Below are 25,119 nucleotides of genomic sequence, written 5' to 3'. Positions count from 1 at the left end.
CGGTGCCTGACCTCAAGAAGCTTGCATTCAAATGAGAGAGACACCTGTAATAAGCCATAGAATGAAAAATTTATACAGAGTAAATGGGAGTTAGCTTAGCAGGAGAAGGCACTAGTAGCTGAGGGAATTGGTAAAGGCCTCCTGGAGGAAGTGACATAAAATGCTTTAAAGGAAGCCAGGAGTTCTAAGACTCAACAGTTAGGAGGGAAAGTAAATAGATTTTTCCTTAAGAGAGGACAAGCATGTGTGAAGTGCAGCCATTTCTATGACTCCTCTCTTTTTGAAGTCCCATAATAGCTTCACATTGTACTAAGGTTAAGGTTTACTATATGTTTTAAGGTATGCTTCAAAGTCCATGCATTGTAGTACCTTCGGTTCTGTCTCTCTTTCCTTGTCTTCTGCATCCCAGTCTACCTTAATTTGCCAGAACTCCCAGACACCATGAAAACCTATGGAAAAGAGTCAGAATAAAATCAATCATCATCATCATCATCATCATCAGTATTTCTATGGAGGGCTTTATGGTTAGTAAAGTGCTTTATGTATGTTATCTCATTTTATCATAAGGTTCTGATCATGGTGACCACTGAATAATAGCACAAGAAATGAAATTGATGTCTTAACAGACAGGAAATGGCTGGCTACCAACGTAGGAGTCATTTCTGAACCAGCCATCTACATATAGTGAGACTACGTATTAGAACAAAGATAAAAATCAGCACCAAATTAGAAGAATAAAGACAAAATGTCATATGAAAATAAAATAACCCTAATTTAGCCTATTTAATTAAGTTATTGAAACACATCATATACAATTACGGGAATAATGTACACATGAATTTAGAGCATCATTGATGAGACTATTAGAAAGAAGTATTAGGATTTTGCAAGTGATATTCTACAATGTACCATATATTTACAATTTTAAAGTTGATTAAAAGATGTAGAGAAAGAAAGATGTTACTGTACTTTGTTGTCATAAAAAAGTTTTACTTGGTACAAAGCATCACCTTAATGTTTTTCTCCACATGAGGTGTCTCTCACGCTTTTGTCAAAATCTTAGATTCCTTGAAAGATAAACCAGTATATCTATACTATTTCATGTGATGGTCTCATTAGCTCCCATGGATTCAATTATCATCTCGGTGTCAATGAGTCTCAAATCTACTTATCCAGCCCTAATGTCTCTCCTAACTTGCAGTCTCCCACCTCCAAGTGTCTATTCTACATATGAAACTAGATATCCTATGGACATATAAACATGATCAAAACTGAATTTATCTTCACTCCCAAATCCTTCCTTATTTCTAACTTCTCTGTTACTGTTGAGGAGCCACCATCTTTCCCAGTGACCCAGGTATACAATATAGGTGACACTGTCAATTCCTCACTCTCTGTCACCCCCCATATCCAATCAGTTGCCAAGGCTTGTCAATTTTTCCTTCTTAACATATGTCATATATGCCCCTTTCTCTCCTCTGACACTGCCACCACCCTGGAGTAGCTTTTTGGGGGTGACAGAGAGTGAGGAGTTGACAAGCTACCCCTCATCACCTCACCCCCGGACTATTGCAATAGCTTATTGGTTGGTCCCCTGACATCTCCCCATTCCAGTCTATCCTCCACTTACCTGTCCATGTGATCTTCCTAAAGCAAAGGTCTGATCATGCCATAAAAATCCTCCACTCAATAAAGTGCAGTGACTCCTCTTTGCCTCCAGGATTAAATATAAAATCTTATTTGGTGTTCAAAGTCTTTCATAATCTTTTGCCCCTTTCTCCCCCAGCACCTTTCCAGACTTCCTACACCTTACCTTTCTCCTCTCCTCCATACGCTGTGATCCAGTGGTACTGGCCTCCTTGCTGTTCCTCCCACAAGGCACTCCATCTCTCAACTCCCATCATTTACATTGATTATCTTCTGTGCCTGGAATTCTCTTCCTCATCATCTCCACTTCCTGGCTTTCTTCAAGTTCTAGCTAAAACTTTATCTTCTACAAGGAATCTTTCTTGATTCTCCTTAATTCTCGTGACTTCTCTTTGTTGATTATAATTTATCCTATATCTCTATCTGCCTGTCTATCTATCTAAGGTCCATCCTTTAATCCAATTTTAGTACCAATATTCTTCCAGCTTTATGTGTCATAAAATGCTGAACACTTTGAAAAAATTGAAATTGGGGATTATTGAAAAAGCAACAAAGAGGTGCCTGATGGATATGGTGTGAGCTACCTGTACTACATTATCAATGAGGAATTATATAGGAGAAGTTTCATATGCACATAAATATAGATGTCTATATTTATTTCTATCTAGAGACAGATAAGGAGAATCATCAAAGAAATGTGTAAGAAATAAAAAAGTTGGGCTGCTCATATATGAGCATGAGAGATAAACCCTTGTGTTTCAGTGGTGTCCTAGCAATGTAAAGAGAAAGTGACGGCCCTTGGCACACTAGGTGGCAAGCTTATAGGGACAAGATTTAATTTTCTCAGTGTAGAACTTTAGGCTTTAGAGTAATGAAATTATTTGTCCAAGGATTTAAACTCAGGTTTTCTGTTTTAAGACCCAGTTTTCAATTCAACAGGACAGAAAGTATGGATTAGGTGGGGGACCCCGGAAAGGGGCAATCAACTAGTAGCCCCTGTACAAAGACCCCTCTTCCTCAAGCCCCAACTTTACCCAGTACCACTGCTGCAAGTCTATCTTAGCCTATGTTGTGTGGAGCATCATATTAGCCAAGGCAGGAAAGAGATAATATCTTTCAAGGCCATTAGGAAAGAGTTGCTATGTTTTGGGGCCCCATATGATTGTCTTGATCATTTATACTTCAAGTTGGGAGGCAAAGGGGATAAGGGAAGGAAAAAAGATTTGAATTTTCCCACAGAAGCTCAAAATACTTTTTACAGGGGTTATCTATTAATCTAGAATGGATTATCATCAATTTTGACATTTTTGAGAAGTAGCCACTAGAGAACAGATACATTCACCTGTAATAGGCAGGAAAAGAAAGGAGATACTGAACGACACAGAGCTTTGGCCAGGTTTATAAAGCAAATTCAGCAGGTGGTCGTCAAAATCAGTTCTCTCAATTCCTTTTGAGATTCCCAGGTGCTTCCTTCGTTTTTTGATCCCATAGTCCTGAGTGGGATTGAGACCACCTACCCAAATAAAAATTCAGAGGTTTCTCCAGGTAGAAAACAGAAGTTCTATTCTAGCAAGTCTCGCTCGAGAATTGGGCATCACCCACCCAGGGCGGACTGGAGTAGGGAGGCAAGATACAACAGCAAGCAACCAGTTATATACCCTTAGACAAACCACTTCAAGAAACCCCCTCCCTACTTGTTTACCCAATCTCTTTATCCTCATTGGTTGAGGCAAGAGACCCTACAATCTATATTTAGAACCCAAGAAATACATTTTACCCAAACCAAGCTTGGAAGCTAGAAGATTGCCTTATTTGGTAAGGATAAGGCTGGGGTGATGGTTACAAAACAAGGGAGGGGGTGGGCAGCTGGTGTATGACCCTATTATATGATTTACAGGAAAACGAAACTTAGGCCCAGCTAACGCTAAAGCCTTAACTAAATTTTTGGAGCATAGCTTCCGTTTCATATGAGAAACTTTCACTTGTCCCACAACAGTCCCAAATCACCACTGGCCTAATCCTGAATTGCACCAGAACGGCTGCTAGTGGTGGTGGGACTTGAGGGTGCAATTCCAAGCAGTTATGTGGATTAACTTGAACACTTGCACCTGCTGGGATGGAGGCAGGCTTTTGGCTGCTTGAATCGCCAGGACTAGAGGTTTAAGCCTGAGTGGCCTCCCTGGATTTGGGCCAATCCGTTAGGACCCCAGGGGTAGGCTAGCTTCTCTGAGCGTTCTTCCTGTTAGAAGATTCTGCCCAACCTCCCAGAATTCTGTAGCTTCAAAATCCTGTAGCTCCATCTAGGTGAATTCCACATCGCAGTTCCTAGCGCTCCTGCCCCAGACGCACTGTGCTAAAGCTTTGCAAATATTCTCATTTGGTTGATGAGTTAGTCATTATGCAGAACTAGAGGTTTATATTTGGCTTTATATTTGTCTATTGAGTGAGGGCTTTAGTCAGCAAAAGTGGGGAAGGGAGAAAGAATATGCAAACTGAGGATATTTTCATTTCCCTCCATGCCAGCCCAGGAATATATTTTGCTGGAGTTTGCTGGAGTTGTAGATTTGAGATCCTCTCTGAGGCTAACTCTAGCTTTAAGGAATCATTTCCCTAATATGCATTTATTTATCTAAACATTGCTGTTTTCTTCCTACTCCCAAACCCCAGGCCAGTTTCAGATAACTTTTTTCCCCCTTACCTGAGGATTTAAAAAAAATTATTGAAAAATATTGTTCATCATGTAGATAGATAAAAATCTGGGCCCAAAAATTTAATTGGAGGAAGAAAGTGAGTTAGAGTATGTTTTGGAAACTGTACTTTAGTTGCAAGGATCCCAAATTGTTTCCTGTTGCCAAAATCCATCTAAAATGCTAATATTTTGGGGCAGCTAGATGGTGCAGTGGCTAGAGCACCGGCCCTGGATTCAGGAGGACCTGAGTTCAAATCCGACCTCAGACACATAATACTTACCAGGTGGGTGACCCTGGGTAACTGCATTGCCTAAACAAAAAAACCCAACCAACCAAACAAAAAAAACTAATGTTTTCCCAGTGCTACTATCTGCCTGTGAATCATGGAACACCATGATCTTCAAAGAACCAAAATTACGAGTGACTCATGATGAAATGGAAATCATGGTGGTTCAAAGCAGACTGCAGCACCTTACTAACAGTGACTGATACATAAGAAGTGATGAAAAAGGTATCACTGGCAATATGTGTGACCAGAAAAGGAGGTGGGCTGGTCATTTGTCAAGTAAGGGGAAACAGACGGACAATTGTTGTGTTGAATTTCTATCCATAATATATTGAAAGACCTGCAGGAAGACCTCTGGTCCTGTAAAAGGATGATATCATCAAAGAGATGTTGGGTGCAACTTCTGTGGAGGATTTATGGAAATCTCAGAAGATGGGAGGGTTGAATAGGTTGCAATTCATAGCAGTGATGGGAATACCCGCCCTATATCCATAATATCATGGCTCCACTGAATCACAGAAGTATATAAATTGTGTGATTAAATAGACCCATGTTATGTAGTACCAACAATATTAACTAAAAATGTATAGGAAAATTTTGCTATTAGAACTGAGTAATAAAAATAATAATAATAACTAGCATTTTAAAACACCTTAAGGTTTGCAATGCACTATACATATGTTATCTCATTGGATTCTCACAGCAGCCAAGTGAGATGGGTGCTATTATTATCCTCATTTTATAGATGAAGAAACTGAGGCTGAGAGAAGTTAAGAAACTTGACCATTATTGTTATTATTATGGGAACTGGGTAAGTGGTCAGAGAACAGGGTTGGAATGATACCGGAAAAAAAAGATTGAAATTTATCTTGGATAATTAGATTGATGGTAGCAAGAATGAAAGTTTCAAAAAGCTATTTTGTCACTTGAAAAGTGATAGAAAATGAAGTCATTTCAGAAATTTTCATAGAGTAGTTACCTAGAAAGTCTTCTGGGTAATAGAAAACACAATTAGTGTAGTGTTTTGATGATTGCAAAGCACTGGAGTCATAGACAACATAGAGATAGACAATAATATCCCAACATTAATGATGTCGCAGCTTATTCTATAGAGTTACGATAGGACCAATAGGATTTTAGAACAGGAAAGATCTTAGAGATTATTTATTCCAATCTTCCTCATTTTATAACTGAGGAAAATGAGCCTAAATGAGATTGAGGCTTGTCCAAGATCACATAGCTAGTAACAATGAACCCAGATATTGAATGAAGACATTGAACCCAAGTGTTCTGACCCCGAAGTCTAATGCTCTTTAACATACTATACTTTGAAGATCTGTCACTTTGTTAGTGTGAGGAGTCCTTTTACCAGTGCAGAGCTCAGCATTCCGTACTCTTCTTCTCTATCTTTTTCTTCCATTGGTGAACTCTGATTTTGAATACTGCAGCCCAGTTATGTTGTCTTTATGTTTATTGTGTGGTAGAAATAAAATGAGCACAATTTGGTGCTTAAAAATGCTTGTGGACTTACTGACACTATTAGAAATCAAATATTCGAAGAGTTAGAAACCCGTAGATGAGGCTCTTAAAGAAAATTGATGAAGAAAAGTTTTGAGAAAGGTAAATAAGAATTTATGTTGGGAGTGACAAAGTCAGAGGAAGAAAGAAAGGAGACAAGAAAGCTCGATGTGGGAAGAAGTCAAAGATCAAAGTGAAGGAGTGAAATTGTGAGACATGGAGATGAGAGGGACAGAAAGGAGAGAATGAAATATGGGGAGGAGACTGGGGAAACCTCCTCCTGCGCCCTTCTTCAGATTGGGCTGCACTTAAGTTTCAGTCCCTTTGTGAGAGGTGATAAAAGGTAGATACCATAATGGCAGCGTGGACACATAGTGGATGGAGCAGAGGATTTGAACTCCAGGGGGCCAAATTCCGATTCTCCTTCAGATGCTTCTTAGCTGTGCGACTCTGGGCAAGTCATTTCACCTCTCTTTGTCGCAGTTTTCTCATTGTAAAATGGGGATAATCAGAGCACCTTCCTCCCGGGGATGTTGTGAGGATCAAATAAGATAAGATGTGTATAGCATTTTGCAAACCTTAAAGTGCTATAGAAATGCTGTTATCATTATAATATCTTTTCTAAGCTCCCTAAATAATATCACAGAATCAAAGAATTATAGAACAGGATGGGACCTGAGCTGTCAGTTGCATCCAACCTCTTCCCCAGTGCAAAAATTCCCTCCACAGCACCAGTGACAAAATTGTGAGTAGAAAAAGTCTTGGAGAAACAACCCAGCAGATGGCTGTACTGTCCCTGTAATAACAAGTAAATCTAAAAAGCAGCCAAGGATAGGAAATAACTGTAATTCTCTAACAGCACAGAGGAGCATTTAAAATGGGACTTGAAAGAGAGTAGGATGTAACACCTTCCTGGACACCAAACAATGGACAATATTTTAAACATTTACATATCATTCTGTCTCTCTCCACCCCCAATGGATGATTAGAGTCAAATCTGTTTGGATTGTTAAAATGACTAATGTCGGCACGAGAACTTGGCCATTTTGCTCGTAGAGATTTGTTCTGACATTTTTTTCTTTTCTGTTTTTCTTTGCTTTTTATCTGAATGTCAATCTGAATGTCATGCCAGAAGAAAGCTCTTGATTTTAAAAATATTGGAGGCAGCCTGTTGAGGCCACCCCAGACGGTAATCCTGTTGCTGTTGTTTTTTTAATCAGAAATTGGGCAGATGCAGCTCTGATTGTGGAAACTGAAACCCTCTTCAGCATCAGTGATGTCTAAGGACCTTGTACCCAAGTTGGCTGGCACATTCCCCAAAAGCAAACTACCCCTTCCTAATAAGAATTCAGGAAAAGTTATGTCCCCTTTGTCCTCAAGTGTGAATGACAGTGTGACCAACACCTTCACTGAGCAGCCGGCACTCTTATGTTACTCAACACATGGTGACTTGGTAGTAAGCAGCATGGCTCCAGAGGAGGAAGCAAGCCCAAGTTAAAATTCTGATGATGCTCAGCATTTAAACATTTTGGACAACTCAGTCTTGTTCTCTCCTTCAATGACATCCAGCAGAAATCCAACTGGGTACCTTCAGGCCACAAAAGTAAGTGGCCCTTCAGAAATGCTGCCTTCTGCTCGCCAAGTAAGTAGTCAACAGCAGCCTCTATATTCAGATCAATGAAATGACTATATGATTATAAATGAAAAAGGACCTTAGAAATCTGAGAGTGTTGAACTATGGGACATCCAGAGACTGCTGTAGCACTGAGTGCAAGCAGCCATCTAGCTTCCTTTTCCAGCCTTTTCTGTGCCAGACAGAATTGACTTAGCTGGGGGGAAAATTACTGCTTGGTCTTTTTCTTCATACATCCCACATAAAAAAAAAAAAACCATAGACCCAGGGTTAACTTTACCCTTCTTGAATAAGTCAGAGCAAAATAAAATTTGATGGCATCTGGACCCCTTTTCTCTTCCCACTAATAATTTTTTGTTGAGAAAAAAAGATTTTGAAATAGCTTTTTATCTGCCATGTCCTCCAGTATGAGTTGAGGCCTCTTGTCTTCTGGTGGGTTGTGGAGCTATTTTATGTTTTCTTGTTCATATGAAGTCTGGTCCTTGTTTATCCTCTGACCACTCAGTGTATAACTTCAAAGCATCCCTCAGGGATTCTCAGGACCCTCTTCTAGGTAACTGGCTTCGACCAGCTCTTTGGCAGCTTTTTCAGAAGCTTTCATTGCAGGATGTTTTCAGAAGCTACGTCAAGGTGCAAGCTCTGTTATCGAGGTGACAACAAAGTGGTGCTGACAGGGGGCTAAATGTTGGCATGGGATCATAGCCTTCCTACATCTTCTTGTGTCCAGCCTTTTCTAAGGCTCCTTTCCTTATGCTTTTTTGAAACTTCCCGGCTGGGGAAATCTTGTCGTGAAAATTCTTATCTGTGCTGACATTTCTAGCATAGCCTCCCTGTCAACAGAGGTTCCCTGGAGTGTGAGAGTAGAAGAAACATCATACTCAATAACTGCTATGGGAGATGTGGGGCAAAAGAGGAAGATGAGATGTGAGGAAGACAAAAAAAAATAAACAAAAACCTCCCCACAAAACCAAAAAACGGCAGGCAAAGCCAGAAGGGAGAAAGGTGCTAATGCAATAGGGACACTGGAAATGTGGGGCTAGAGCTTCAGTACCATGTATTTAAGTAATCACATTAAGTAATTGCTACTTTTTGGACTTGGGTGAGTTGAGGCTGGAAGGCAGTTTGGTGGTGGGATGATGGAGAAAGAAGATTGATGGTGGTTGGGGAATTTATTTTATTTTTTAATAAAAAAAACCCTTTTGTTGATGATTTTGATTTTGGATATGTTCTATATCTGTCCCTCAACAAAGATTCTTCTCTTGCAACAAAGAGAAACGGCTAAGCAACATCAACCAACTCAGTGACTACATTTAATGGTGTATCTGCCATTCTATACCCATAGTCCCCTGCCTCTCTTTCCTAAAAGGAAGGGAGATAAATTTCCTCAATTCTTCTCCAGAGCCAGACTTGGTTATTACTATCACTCAGTGTTCAGTTTCATTTCATTTCAACAAACGTTTTTTAAGCACCTGCTATATACAAGATACTGTGCCAGGTGCTGAAAAATGATGTTTTTTTTTAAAAAAGCATTTTAATTTTTGTTGATATGTCTTTAAATCATCTTCATTTATGAATACATACTTCCCCCTTTATACAATGAGCCTTCCTTTGGTACAAGAATTTTAAAAAAAGTAAAAAATGGCAATTTAGAAAGTCTGAGAGGGTTGGCAAATTTCAAGCCCTTCTTTCACTAGGGAGAAAGTAGTTAAATGAAATTGGATCATGCTGATTCAGAGGAATGAGGGAGTTAATTAAACAATACAGGTGGCTTAAAATACAGCCAAGGAGGGAGAGTGAATACTTTGAGGGAGGAAAAAGATAGGCATCTGTGACAAAATGGTAGAGAGAGATATTCCTTAAGCAATTAAAAAAGAAACAGAAATGACCTTTTTCAATTTTCACACACCCTTTTATATTTTTCTCATACAACTGCTACGTCCCAAATTATTTCCCCTCAAATTTAATTATTTTTTTCCAATTAATAAGCATTCATTTTCTCTCCATCCCACTTCCCTCCCCCATTGAATAATAAAAAAGGAAAAGAAAACCATCTCAACAAATATGTATAATAAAATAAAACAAATTCCTATATTGTCCATACCCAAAAATGTGTGTGTCATTCTTCATTTTAAGCCCATCACCTCTCTGGTAGGAGGTGGGTAGCATACTTCTTTGACTCATGATTTATCACCATATTGATCAGAGTTCTAGAGTTTCCCAAGGTTGTTTTTCTTTAAAATGTTATTATCATTGCATAAATTGTTCTCCTATTTCTGATTACTTCACCATCTCTATCAATCCATAGAGATCTTCCCAGCTTCTTCTGAAACTTTCCATTTTGGCATTTCTCATGATGTAATAATATTCCATTACAATCATATACCATGCTGTGTTGAGCCACAAACAAATTGTGGTTTAATTTAGCTTAACTACTTCACCTTTATGTTGAAAAATATGGCAATAGAACCCTTTTCACAATGCTGTTGTTAGAAGACAGATGTAACACTAATAAGACTGGAGTGGAAAGACCATTAAACCAGGAGCTGGCTAACCAGAGTCCTCGCTCTGACTTTAGGTAACGTGACTTTGGGTAAGTCATTGCACTTCTCTGAATCACAGTTTCCTAAACTGTAAAATGACAATCAAAATAAATAATTGTAAAATTAATTAGTTAACAATCAGTAAGTATTGATCAAGTGCTCACTATAAACTAGGCCAAGCAGATTCAAAGACAAAAAAACCCCCCTGGTTTTCCTTAACTAGTGTACATTCTATTGGGACAGAAAACATGTACTTATATAATTATATTCAGGATATATATATATATGTAAAATCCAAAATAAATACAAGATAGACACATATAGGTAATTAGAGAATGAGGGCATCAGCAATTGAGATCAAGAAAGGGATTATAGGGGCAGCTAGGTGGAAGAGTGGATAAAGCACTTGTCTTGGAGTCAGGAGGACTTGAGTTCAAATGTGGCCTCAGACACTTAAAACTTCCTACCTGTGTGGCCCTGGGCAAGTCACTTAACCTCAATTGTCTTACCAAAAAAAAAAAAAGAAAAAAAAGGAAAAAAAAGACACTAGCTATGTGACCTGGGCAAGTCATCTAACCTTGTTTGCCTCAGTTTCCTCCTCTACAAAGTGAGCTAGAGAAGAAAATGGCGAACCACTCAGTTATCACTTTCAAGAAAATCCCAAATGGGGTTTCAAAGAATCGGACCAAACTGAAAACAATTGAACAATAAATGTAGCCACATTCTGAACCAGACTTTTTCTCTGGCTAGCCTTTTGTGTTAGATTTAGGGGGAGTCACCGATCTTTAATAGCTATGTCAAAGAGAGTCCTCATAGGTGTTTGACGTCTTATGATTTTGTTTAGCTAATGATACCTTATTAGGCATGAGCTATAAAGGGTCTTAAAAGGCAGTCATATTAACACTGAGAAGTTCTTCAGTGTTTCACAGTAGGGGTCTGTGCTCGTTCCTCTGCTAGCTAATATTATTAATCAAAGTCTTATATAGTGGTATCACTGTCAGATTTGCATATGACACAAAACTGGGGCATATAGCTAACAAATTGTATGACAGAGCTGGGAATCTCCCCCACCCCCTCAAGACTTCACAGGCTTAGAACATTGGGTCAAATTTAATAAGAGGAAATTATTTAATAGGGATGAACATAAAGTCTTACATTGGGTTAAAAAAATTAACTTCTTGTATAACATATGTATGTGAGGGGAAAGTCCAGCATGTCTAGACAACTCTTAATTTTACAAAGATCTTCAAGCTCAATACGAGTCAAAAATGTGTGATATGGCAGCTAAGAAAGGTAATGTGATCTCGTACTGAATTAAAGGAAGGACATTAATGAAACAACTTTCAGGAATAAGGAGCTGATGATTCTTCTGTAATCTGCTCTAATCAAGACCACATCAGGCATATAATGTCCGGTTCTGGTATTCAGTTCAGAAAAGGCATTGATAAGTTGGAGAGCCTCTGGAGGAAGGAAAGAGGATAGTCAAGTTCCTTGAATTAATTGGTAAGATCAGCTGAAGGAAGTAGGGATTAGCCTTGAGAAGCTTCAGGAGGATGATGCTGGTCTTCAGGTATTTGAATGGATGTTAGGAAAGAGGGGATAAACTTATTTTGCTTGGTCCCAGAAGGCAGAACAATGGGTAGGAGCTGCAGAAGAGACAGATTGATGAAATATAAAGAACAACTTCCTATTACAGTTATCAAAAAGTAGTTTGGGCTTCCTGGGGAAGTTGTAAGTTCCTCCTCATTGGAAGACTTCAAGTAAAGCCTGGAAAACCATTTGTGTGGTGTGATATGGAGAGAATTCTTTTTTTAGGTAAACTTTGGACTATGCTATCACTGAGCTAGCTGCAGATGCTTGTGAGTAACTCCTTGTAACAGTGTTTCTAGTTCTTCAAACTGTTTAACCCTCAAGCAAAAGATGAACTTGGTTGGGTTGGCTGGGATACAGAGATTAAAAACAATGAGACTGAAGAATGTAACAAGCATGGATAAGTCATCCATGTGTATATTGATGTGAGCTCAGGACAACGTGTATGTGGAATGGCCCTCAATTGCTACGCCATTGCATAGAAAACGGATTGCTGGTAAAATGATTACAGCTGCTCATGCACGTTTTCTCTTCACCGATTCTGCCCAGCAACACAACTATCGGTTCCCTTTCAACGATGAAAGAGGATTGAGTTTCTCTTTGCTTGAATACATAGATACTTAGAGACGTTGAGGTCTCTTCAAACTCTGAGCTGATTCTGTGAGTTCTGGGTTCCATCTTTTAGGAAAGAAGGGGACAAAGTGAAGCAAGTTAAGAGAAAAGCCTTGAGGGTAAGGGCAACTTGAAATCATGTCACATGATGGTGGTTTGAAAAAACTGAGGAGTGTGACTTAGGAGTTGGGAGGGATATGACTGTCGTTTGCAAATGTTGGAAGGATTGTGACAGATGGATTAGACTTACTGTTTTGGCTTCAGAGGGGACAACTAGAACCAGGAGACAGAAGTTATGGACAGACAGGTTTCAGCCCAACATATCAGATAATTTCCTCACAATTAGAGGTGCCCCTAAAGAGAATGGACTATATCATAAAGTAGTGAGTTCTCCATCATTGAAAGTGTGAAAGCCAAGGCAGGAAGACTATTTGTTGTGGACGGTATAGAGAGGATTTATTTGATGGGCAGGACTACATGTTTGCTAAATCCCATCCAACTTTAGGGTTCTGTGATGGTGCAGAACATTGAAAATTCTTGGACACATTCCTAGAGACCTACATGGTATACATTGATCACTCTGATCTTTAAATTAATTTTTCAACAATCCTTTTGCTGTTTTGAATAATTAGAATACATTATGGTAATGATAGGGGGAAAGGAAAACTTGAAAAGACAGGGAACATACTTCATGAAGGAATTTATTTTCAGCCTCCTATGTGGTAACTTCTTCAAGGCATAGTTCAATTCAGTTCGTAAGAACCAATGATTGAGGGCACTGGGGGACCCTGGAGAGAATTCAGTCCAACCTGCTAATCTTACAGATGAGAGAACTGAGGCTTACGGAGGTCAAATGGCTTGTTCAGGTCACACAAATAGGAAATAGCTTTGCACATCATGGGCACTTAGTTGATGTTTGTTGACTTGAATAGAACTGAAGAGGTTACTATCTCCTAGGGAGAATGTAACATATGTAAAATAAGTTTCATATAGCGTAGAATATCGGATGTGATAAGGGCCAAAGGAGGATCCAGACAAAGCATTGTAGGAAAATCTGAGCAGTAAGAGACCCCCGTATGACTTTCTGCTTTAGTTTCTATATCTAGACAATATAAAAGGAAGGAGTCATTCTAAATTATTTCAAAGTTACCTTCAAGTTATAAACCTATAAGGCTTTGAAGTTTCAGCTGGGAGAATCAGGAAAGGCAGCTTATCTGGTTTCTTAGGAAGTGAAGGTTCTCAGCAGCAAGCAGGGATGAGGAGGGAGTGCATTTTGAGGTACTGGGTGTGGCCTGTGCAAGTTACACAAAGATGGCAGAGGAAAAAGAATGACAAAGAAACATCTAGTAGTCCAGTAGGACTACAAGAGAAAAAGCGAAGGAGAATACAGTGAGAAATAAGATAGGAAAACTAGGGAGGCAGTGTAGTACAGTGGAAAGAGTATTGAAATGGGAGTCATGGGACCCAAGTTCAAATCTTGGTTCTTTTTGGCACGGGTCTAACTGTGGTAGAATTGGGCATGTGCTATTTAGTAATTTTTTCCTTATAATTCTAAATTGCTTTCCAAAATGGTTGTATCCTTTCATAGTGCACCATGTGCCTGCTTTTCCACAGCTCCTCCAATATTTGTCACTTCCCCCCTTTTTTGTCATCTTTTTGACTCTAATGAGTGTGAGATGGAATCTCAGAATTGCTTTAATTTGCATTTCTCTAGTAGTGATTTGGAACATTTTTTTCATATTACTATAGATAGCTTGTATTTCTTTTTTTAAGAACTATCTGTTCATATCTTTAGACCATTAATCAAGTGAGGAATGGATTTTTATCTTATAAATTTGAATCAGTTCCTTATATATCTTGGAAATGAGACTTTTATTAGAGAAACTTGATGCAAAGTTTTTTCCCCCTAGTTAATTTTCCTTTTTAATCTTCATTAATTTTGTTTATTCAAAACATTTTTAATTTATGTAATCAAAATTATTTTATCTTCTGTATTCCTTGTTTAGTCATATACTTTTTTCCTATCCATAGATCTGGTAGTTATGACCTATGATGAAAAATGCTATTATGTCCCATCAGGGACATGACAGATTTAGGGTGCAGATTGAGACAGACATATTTTTTTTACATAGCCATTGAGGAAATTTATTTTGCTTGATTATACATATTTGTTACAAGGAATGTATTTTCCTTTTTCTTTTTTTATAATGGTGTGGAGAATATAGATTTCTATTAATTTTTTAAAAATAGAGCAGTGGGATGCTGCAGATGTGAAATGTTGCTTTGCACTTTCAGAAGAAGTCACTATATTATTAGCTTTGCTTAAATGTTTTACTTTGTTATAAGACCTGTCATGAAATGGGAGTAATCTGTGGATATTGGTAATGAAAAAATAAAGTACATTGAGAAAATGTAAAAAAAAATATGCCAGTCCTGCTACTTAGCTACTTGTGTGACTTGGACAAATCATTGAACTTCCTGGGGCTTCAGGTTCTTCATCTGCATATTCAAAGGGGTTGAATGGAATGATCTCTCAGGTTCTTTCCAATTCTAGCTCTATGATCCAAGAGACCCAAGAGTTTGGAGGCAATATGTCATTCATTCGTGTTTGACTCTTCATGACCCCATTTGGGGTTTTCTTGGCAGAGATGCTAAAGTGGTTTGCCATTTCCTTCTTCAGCTCATTTTACAGATGAGGAAACTGAGGCAAACAGAATTAAGTGACTTGCCCAGGATCACACAGCTAGTAAGCACAGCTGGATTCGAACTCAGGTCTTCCTGACTCCAGGCCCGGCACTCTATGCACTATGGTGCCACCTAGCTGCCAATTTGGAGTCAAAATGTGGGGAACTTTAAATACCAGGCTAAGGATTTTTTTAAACAAATTAAATTAAATTTAAAAAAACCCCTTTTATTTTATCTTTGGATTCTGAGCTAGTAATACTGGAAAGAAATATATTTATCTCCACACCTGGAAGATGTTTGAATGTAGAAAGGGAACATAATTGGCCTTTATGCTTTGAAAGTTAAATGACAGGATTGGTAGTTTTAAATGCGGGCTGGAGAGATTACTTGATGCAGGGAAACACAAACTGGACTGGAAATTTAGGCCTGTTTATTGACATTATTATTCACTCCCAGAATTAGAAAACAAATCCTTGGAAGATACCAGATGTATGCATTGCTTTGTTGCATAGGCCTTATTTTTCAGAGGTAGAACCAATCCTTGAGAAAATAAGGTTATAGCTAAAACTTCACTGTGATAGTCAGGGCTCTTACCTGCCACACAGCATCCACAATTTGTATATACTTTCTATATGAGTCATTTCCTTCTTCAGGGAAAATCATTTGAAGAAGAATAAAGACCTACTTGTCCATGCTACTTGAGAGTAGGAAAAAAAAAACTGATTGCATTGTATGGAAATCTTACTCAGTTAGAAGAGCCTGAACTATATACCAGCAGTTCTCAGAAATGTGATCACATTCATTCACGTTTTTTGGATAGGCAATGATCCCATCTCATTTCTCAAATATGTAATAAAACAAGTTAGAAGGAATCTTTTATAACATTTGTAAGTGGGCACTGAGTCTCTTCTCAGAGGATCTCCACTACACCCAGAATCTAAGTAGGGGCTACTTACATATCTAAGGAAGAGTTAATCAAAGCAAAGTCAAAGGTAGATTTAGTTCCATATTAGGTAGACTATATTATATATAGTGTCAAACAGTTCTAATATTTGGACTATTTTTCAATTAACTATTATTTGAAGTAATTAATTATGCTATTATGTGCATATCATTGTGCTGGGTTCTGTGGGCTAGCAAGCAGAACTGGACCTTGCACATGTAGCTCACACTCTAGTTAGGAAGGGAGCATATACATATTGGAAACAATGAATTATCAGGACAAAACTATTTTATCTCACTTGGGACTAACTACTATTTATATACATCTCCGGAAAGTTTGCTTGTCTTGTTTCCAAAGTCAACACAAATTAGAAGCGATATAAGCCCTGAGAGGGGGCTGGTCCCATGAAGCAAAAGAAAAGTTCTGGAGACAGTATGGAAAACCCATCAAGCAAAGGTTTATTGCTAGCACCTATTATCTCTAGCTAAAGTGCTCCCCAGTGGGTCTTTCTCCAGGAGAGCAAATCAAAGTCCAAGACATAAAAGTCCAGTGCTTGCTCATCTCCGTGCTCTAGATAGAGATATACAGAGCCAGAGAGAGATAGAAATAGGGACATAGATCTACAGGAGAACCAATGAGATATGTTGATAGTTATCCTTGGAGTCAGGAAGATCTGGCTTGCCTCTAAAATATATGGGCCGTGTGATCCTGAGCAAGTCACTTAATCTTGAGTGCTTTCACTCTTAAAGACTATAGAGCTGCCAATCTGAGTTGGTAAGAGGGAGTTTCCTTGCTTGGGAGCTGGACAAGGGTAGGAAAACAGGAAGGGAAAATCTTCAGTCTTATTTTGATAAGTAAGCATCTCTCATTTCCAGCAACCAGTTTAACCCAATGATCCACTGCATGAATTTGGAGATTTACAGATATCTTTGTCTGTATCTCAAAGACTTGTTCACTATATAACATTAGAAGCTCAGCAGTAGTGCAAGGATTGAAACATGTAAGAATTTAAATTACAGAAATAATTCCTGAGATTGCATTGGTGAAGGATGTCATCAATGAAAGGCATTTAAGTCAGAGGCTAACCTCCCTCCTCCCCATGCAAAAAAGGGCACTTAGTAGGAAAGGGAGAGAAGGGTTGTTGCAGGTTGGCACAATTATAATAGCAAGAAGTGACATATGGAAGTCTAACTATAAAGTCAGACAAAGACATTAAAAATACTAGCCTAAGAACCAAAAAAGCAAAGTAGTATGGGCTCATTTATTATAGGGGAAAGAGCCTCTATGTCCCTCAGCAGTCTCTGAGATCATCTTTTTTTCTTCAACATACATGTTGATGGTCCCTCAAATACCTTAACTCCCTAGCTCTTCTATCAACTTGACATTCTTCCATTTTATTTCAGCTACATAGGTATGGTCAGACCCTTGATCTTTCTATTACTCACCAGTATTCCATTTCCATGTTGATGAACTCTAAAATTTCTTTATTTTGATCAGAATCTTTTATTATTCCATCTTTTCCCTTGCTTTCTGATCCCTCTCTGTTTTTCATCCTTACTGTGACCTCTATTCCCTCCTTCCACCAACCCCTTGTTTTTTCCCAGGTTATTACACAGGGCATACTCTCTTCCCTTTGCCATATTGACCACTTGGTGAAATAGCTCAACTTTCCTTTACTCTTAAATCCATCAGCCCCTTGTTTTTATCTCCAGTCACAGCTTTCCAAAACCTCAACTCAAAAGCTCCCCTCTTTCAAACTTCTGTGTTACTATCAAGGACACCACTATCCTTCCAGTCACCCAAGCTTGCAACCTTGATATCATCCCAATCCCTCACTCTCATTCACCATATCTATATATCTGTATCTATCTATATCTATATCTATATCTATATCTATATCTATATCTATATCTATATCTATATCTATATCTATATCTATATCTATATCTATATCTATATCTATATCTATATCTATATCTATCTCTATCTCTATCTCTATCTCTATCTCTATCTCTATCTCTATCTCTATCTCTATCTCTATCTCATATCTATATCTATATCTATATCTATATCTATATCTATATCTATATCTATATCTATATCTATATCTATGTCTATATCTATACCATTGCGAAGTCTTGTTACATGTACCTTTATAACTTTACTTATATATGCCATCTCTCCATTTACACAATCATCACCTTGGTTATAGCTCTTTCATCACCTGAATCTGGACTATTGTAGTAATAGCCTTCCAACTGGTCTCCCTGCCTCAAGCGTCTTCCCTCTCCAGTCATCTTTGGCAGCTACATGTCACAGTTGACCTTAGAGAGTCAGGTGCATTTGAGTTTAAATCCTTCCTCAGACACTTAGACCCTGGGCAGGTCACTTAACTTGTCTGCCTCAGTTTCCTCATGTATAAAATAGAAAGACCAAGGTCACCCACTGCATCCTGGGCTATCACCAGTCATCTTAACTCTCGTCTTGCCACTGAATTCCAATGACTTTGGAGGAGAGGATGAGACTGATGACTTTGCACATTTCTGCCTCACAATTCCAATTCATAAATAAGTCAAGACATCACCCTTGTGATGTCATTGGTCCTCTTCAGTAATGGAAGATGAACATCAACAACAAAATAGGGACAGTAATAGTACCTACCTTACAGGGTTGTTGTGAGGATAAACTAAGATAACAAGTGTGAAGAGCTTTGCCAACCTTAAAGTGGTATGTAAATGAAGCTGTAATTACTATTATTGTTTCCTACAGTATAGGTCTGATCGGAGGTAGCTAGGTAACACAGTGAATAAGCTACAGGGTCTGGATTCATATTCCTTAGTTCAAATCTGGCCTCAGACATTTACTAGCTGTGTGGCCCTAGGCAAGTCATGTAACCCTATTTGCCTCGGTTTCCTCATCTGTAAAATGAACTAGGGAAGAAAATGGCAAACTACTTCAGTATCTTTGCCAAAAAAACCCCAAATGGGCTCATGAGGAATCAGACATGATTGAAAAATGACTAAACAGTAATGTGGCCTCTTCCTCCCTTTCCAGTTTTTTTTACACTTTACTCCCTGCCACATACTCTTTTCATCCTGTGACTCAGTCACAGTGTTCTACTTGTTCCTGGAGCTGAACTGTTGACCTCTGATTTCAGTCCCTTTGCATAGCCTCTCTGTCCCTCCTCACCTCAGCCTCCTGCTTTCCCTGGCTTCCTTTCAAGACTCAGCTCACATCCAGCCTTCTTCAAGAGGCTCTTCCTAGTCCTCTGGACTGATAATGCCTTTCTTTCTGATTTCACCTTCCATCTACTCTGTATAAAATTTGCATGTACTTAAGTATTTTCCTGTTTGTCTCCTCCTCTGGAATGTAAGCTTCTTGGGCACGGGGACTATTTTTGTCTTTCTTTGTATCTTCAGCCCTTAGCACAGTGCTTAATAAATGCTCATCGACTTTATGACTTGAAATAAAAACATTAAGAAAAATTTAAATTTTGCTGAATTGGTTATGCTTAAGATGGTAGAGGAGGGTGTATTTTAGAAGATTTTTGTGCACTTAAAAGAAGTGTTAGAGTTCAACTTTCCTCATCCTGGAACATGCAAAGCCACCATTGTGGGACTGTGGGAGCCAGAGTTGGGACAAGTATGACTCAGCCACCGATTGTCTCTTAATTGGCTGTCGAGCTGGAAAAACTGATGATGTTGGGTGACAGATATGGTAGAAGAGGAGGTGGTTTCCAGCTGCCAACTTGTGACCTACCACCTGCCTTGGATGCAGTCTTCCAGATGATGAGATGTGATAGCAAAAAGGGGAAGTTACTATGTATAACAAATTATTAATTATATGGTATAAAAATCTAAGTATTATAGGAGTCAGAGGGGAGAGAGGAATGAATGTAGATTAGAAACCTCAGGAAAAACCTCAAAGAATAGAGAAGCCTTGGCCTGGGTCTTGAAGGATGTAACTAGGCAGAGACAAAGGAAGATGAAAGAATCACAGCATGAATATATGAATAAGTTAGTCCTGGTAACTTCTTTCAGAAACATGGATTGGTTCCAAGTTCCAAGTAGTTTTTCAGGTTACACACACACACACACACACACACACACACACAGAGAAACTCACTCACACACACACACATATATGATATATGATGACTTTATTTTATGAAGCAAAAATGGAGACCTCTGGTTGAGGAAGGATATTTCTTTTGCAATGCCTAATTTAAAGAACACTTTCTTGAAATCAGTATTGTCTAGAAATTCTGAGATGTATGTTTTTTTGTACTTCTATGTGGTGAAAACTAATTCTTGAGTGCCAAACTTGGATTTCTTAGGGGAAAAAAGATGATTTTTTAAAATCCTTGGAAAATAGTAGTAATAATAATAATACTAGTAACTAACATTTATATAGCATTTACTATGTGCCAGGTACTGTCTTAAGTACTTTAAAATTATTATCTCATTTGATCTTCAAAACAGCCCTGGGAAGTAGGTGCTATTATTATCTACTGACTTGCCCAGTGTCACCCAGCTGGTAAATGTCTGGACTTATTTGAACTCATCTTCCTGACTTCAGTCCCAGTGCTTTATCCACTTTAACCACTGAGCAACCTAGCTTTACAAAGCAAAAAGAAGAGGAAACAGAAATTTGACATTATACAAAGTAAATAGAGAAAAAGAGGGACAAGAAAATAAGATAATTTATTATTCTCTTTAGAGGAAGAAGAGAAGAAGAGAAATATATATACATATTTAAACATAGTAAAGAGATTTTTGTACCAATCAGGTCAAGAATTTTTTTTTCGGTGAAATAAATGGAACTAAGAGAGAAAATCTAGCACCTGGCACTTAAACATCTTGCTGGGTGTGCATTGCTTACAAGAGGCTCAGAACTGTTTCTATGGCATAATAGATTTGTATATATCTTGCCTTACCTGCCTGCCTTCCTTCACACTCTTCTGCCCCACCATGGGAATCAGAAGTTGTAGCTGCTCAGTGATTCAGGAGGACAGAGTTAGACTAAGGGAAAGAGAAGCAATGATAGTACCCAGAATATTAGTAGCAAGTACATTGTCATCACCAAATAACACACTACTCTTTTTTTTTTCATTGTCATCAAGGCAAAGAAGACTACTTTCTTCTATCTTTCATAATTGCAGCAACAATCACCATCTTGTTCTTGCAAATATCCTTAGTGTTCATTTCATTCATATTTCATATGTTTAAAAATACAAAGGGGGAAAGTTACTCATGTATGATTTGCTCTTCATCTTGAACTCTCTCTGGGATACTTCTACAGAATAATATAGTTTAAAATTTTTAATGTAATTTTATTATTTGTTTCAGTTAACAAGAATTTATTTTTCTCTCCCTCCCATACCTCCCTCCTAATTGAACAAAAAGGAACAATAAAACCCTTACAGTAAATATGTACCACTGGCCAAGTATAATACACACACACACACACACACACACACACACACACACATACACACACACACATATTTCATTCTGCATTTTGAGTTACCTCTCTGTCAGGAGGTAGGTAGCATGTTTCATCTTAATTCTTCTGGAATTATGGTTTGTCATTGCATTACTAAGAGTTCTGAAGTTTTTCAAAGTTGTTTTTCTTGGTAATGTTACTATTACTGTATAAATTGTTCTCCATTTCTACTGAATTCACTTTGCACCAGTTTTTACAAGTTTTTCCAATTTCTTTGAAAACATTCATGTTGTTTCTTATTACGCAATACTCCTACATTATATACACATGCCATCATTTATTCATTCATTGCCCAAGAGGTGAACATTCCCTTTGTTTCCATTTTTGGTACTCTGAAAAGAGTTGCTCTAAATTTTTCTTTTTGCATGTAGGTCCTTTTATAGGAGTAATATGGTTGGAACAAAGGATATATATGGTTTAGCCAGATGGTACTTTCTCCTGGGCACTGTTAGATACAGAAGTAGCATTTGACATATCTCAGCAGCAAAAGATGAAGAACATAGCTGATTTCCAAATTGGGTTTTGAGAAGACTGCTTTTCTGAGTATGCAGCTAGGGATCATGTTGTGGTGTTCTGTTCATAAAATTTCACATATTTCCTCTCTTTTGAATCCTGCCATCTGCTCAGGGCAGCACAGTATATGCAACACATAGATCTGACCCAGGAAGGGCTTTTGAAGTAAAAATCCTCTTTGATGGATTTGAAAGCTACATGCCTCCCTCCCTCAAACTTTTGTTTAACATCGTTCTGGTTCTGACCATTCCTGTAATTTGGACCGGAGTGTAAGGTAAGAGACAATTAGTAAAGGGGTTTCTGAATCCCTTTAAAGTTATTATCAGCTACAGGGTTGGGGTAGGTGTTGGGAAATGAGATCAGAACATATTAGAGCTATCTCTGATATGGCAATTATAGGAGAAATAACAATGTAAAAGACACAATCAGCTTTAAACATATGTAGAGACCCTGTTGGAATATCTGGCATGCCCAATTATCCTCATAACTGTTGTGTGAAAAAAGATAGAAATAACCATTTAAAAAGTTGTTCAGTTCATTCTTTGTGTAATTTAGTTCATTCTTCTTAGTCATTCATTTTCAGTAATTTAGTTCATATTTAATTTAGCTCATTCTTTGTTGATACCTCACAACAGTTCTAAAGTATTTTCCTTCTTCTTATTAGACCAGGGGAAGCCCAATAAAATTCATAGGCATTAAAACAAGCCTAATTTTCTATCCTGAGGGTACATTTCTGGTACTTGAAAAGGAAGAGTTTCTCATAAGACATTAGGAAGCCAAATTGGATTTAGTTCCATAAGAATATGATTCCTATAGGTAGTGCAAAGTGGTTATAACATTTTTTAAAATTTTTAATCATCCAAAGATTAGATAAAGCTGAATTTTGAAAATATTCTTAGAACCTCCTTTCAAAAACCATATAGGTTTTTACCTTGTTACTTCTTACTATGTCCCCTCTATGTGGATAAAGCAATAGGGTTCTCCCCTCTGCATTGTTTTTCATTTTAGAGATAGGGAAATTGAAAATTAAAATTACTTGCTTGTGATCAAATAGAAAACCCATTATTTTCTCAGGAATCAAGAGCTTCTGCTTTTAGGTTTGCCAGATCGAACAAACCACTTTGTTGCAACTTAACTACAGTTTTCTTAACAGGAAGGTTTATTTTGTTGATTCTGATTACTTTCCAGTAGATTGTAAAACAGCAGGGGTTAAAATCTGGTAAAAATTGAAGTAGAGAAAGAAAAATGCTGCTCACATTCAATAGGTGTTCTCTGTCTTCACATGGACAGGGCCAGGTGTAGGTCTTTGTTCTGATTTGTGCAGAGACCTCCAATTATCTTCATTAATAATCATAGCTCACATTTATGTAAAGCTTTAAAGTTCACAAAAGGCTTGAAGTACCTCATACCTTCACAATCAGTCTGGGAGGTGGAGCTCTTATCCCATTTTAATAAATGAGGAAACTGAGGCACAGAAGTCACTCAGTCAATATGTGAGGTAGAATTCAAACCCAAGTCCTCCTGACTTGAGGTCCAGTGCTCTATTATTCACTATAACAGGAATCTTTGAGATCAAAACCTTGAGGCTGTAATTCCTTCCTTTCCCCCCTTATTGTAGTAAAGACTTTCCTGTATGAATATCTGAACACTGGATTTGAAAAACAGTATACCACTGGGGTTGAGGACACTGTTGAGATAGGTGAAGCTGTTGGTGACATCACATGTATGAACCATCACCTGAAGAGTCCGGCAGCTTTTTGACCTTTGGAGGGTGGTCATGAATATCCTGGCCAGAAAGCTGGGCAGAAAGCAAATCCCAAAGAGCACCACCACTATGGTGACTAACACCATAGACTTCTGAAGCTTGGGCTGTTTGTCTTGATCCCGGAGCCTCTGCTGGAGTATCTTAATGATGCCAATGTTGCAGAACAGGATGAGACTGAAGGGAAGAAGGAATTGAAGATAGAACATCACCTCCTGCCAAGTACTGCCAAAAGTCACGTCTTCCATGGGGTAGAAACTGTGGCACTCCGTGGCATTCTTCTCAATCATGGAAGCCACCAGGCTTGGGTGAACCAGTCCCACCACCAGAAGCCAGACTAAAGCAGAGATGACCTTGGCCGCGTGAGTCGAGAAACTGTTGATCTTGAAACGAGGGTGGGCTACCCTGAGGTAGCGATCCAAAGCCACCGCAGTGAGGAAAGCAATGCTACTTGTCCTGCTGAGGGACAGCAGGAAGGTCAGGATGCAGCAAGCCGTCCGTCCCAGGTCCCATTTCTTGTGCATGAGATAGAAAGTGATTTGGAATGGCAGGCACACAGATAACAAAAGGTCCGCGATGACCAGGTTGAGCAAGTAGACCGCATGTGGTTTCCACACCTTTAAGTTAAAAGTAAAAGACCACAGGGCGATAGCATTGCCCAGTAGTCCGAGTGCAAATTCCAGAATCAGCAAGGTGGCTATAGAGATCTCAACCAAGCTGTTATGAAGAGAGCAGTTCATGGGTGTCATTTCTCTTCTCCTCCTGCTGCTGTCTGGAACTCAGAAGTGACCAAATAGAGGGAAATTAACCTCTGGGCTGTATCGATTCCCACAGCATGAAGGCGATAGGTGGGAAGAAGGGGGGGGGGGGCAAGATGTGTGTAGGGGGAGGGGGAAACTGCTCTATTCTATTCTGCCATGGACAAATTTTGCATTTCTTAGGCAAGGAAAGGTCCTGAATGAAGTGGAGGACAAATTCAAAAGTAAACTAAGATTCTTGTATGAAAAAAAAAATCAGGAAATAAGCCTGCTGTAATGGCTTTTTTCCTTTTTAAAAAAGGGAAATTGTGTTTCATTTTATATCATGCTGCACAAAAACAACAACAAAAAAACTTAAGGCTATAAAGAATTCTGTGAATGTTGCAGCTGTTGAATAAGCAAAGTGGAAAATTTCAGCTTCATGAAAATCGTGTCCT

General features: G+C 38.5%; 1 protein-coding gene across 1 annotated transcript in view; it reads right to left on the bottom strand.

The window, feature by feature from the left end:
• The window catches only part of GPR31 (G protein-coupled receptor 31), an 85,430-nt gene extending 60,522 nt beyond the window's left edge, over window positions 1–24,908 (bottom strand). The window contains 4 exon segments of the mRNA XM_020970413.2: window positions 370–449; window positions 21,081–21,165; window positions 21,674–23,838; window positions 23,840–24,908. Of these exon segments, the coding sequence (XP_020826072.2) occupies window positions 23,707–23,838; window positions 23,840–24,673 (966 nt within the window). The 5' untranslated portion in view covers window positions 24,674–24,908 and the 3' untranslated portion in view covers window positions 370–449; window positions 21,081–21,165; window positions 21,674–23,706.
• Between the last annotated feature and the right edge of the window lie 211 nt (window positions 24,909–25,119).

The sequence above is a fragment of the Phascolarctos cinereus genome, unplaced genomic scaffold, assembly GCF_003287225.1.
Source record: "Phascolarctos cinereus isolate Bilbo 61053 unplaced genomic scaffold, phaCin_HiC Scaffold_5;HRSCAF=322, whole genome shotgun sequence".
NCBI classification, from domain to species: domain Eukaryota; kingdom Metazoa; phylum Chordata; class Mammalia; order Diprotodontia; family Phascolarctidae; genus Phascolarctos; species Phascolarctos cinereus.
The sequence above is the reverse complement of the archived record's forward strand: the minus strand, read 5'-3'. Positions and strand labels throughout refer to the sequence as shown.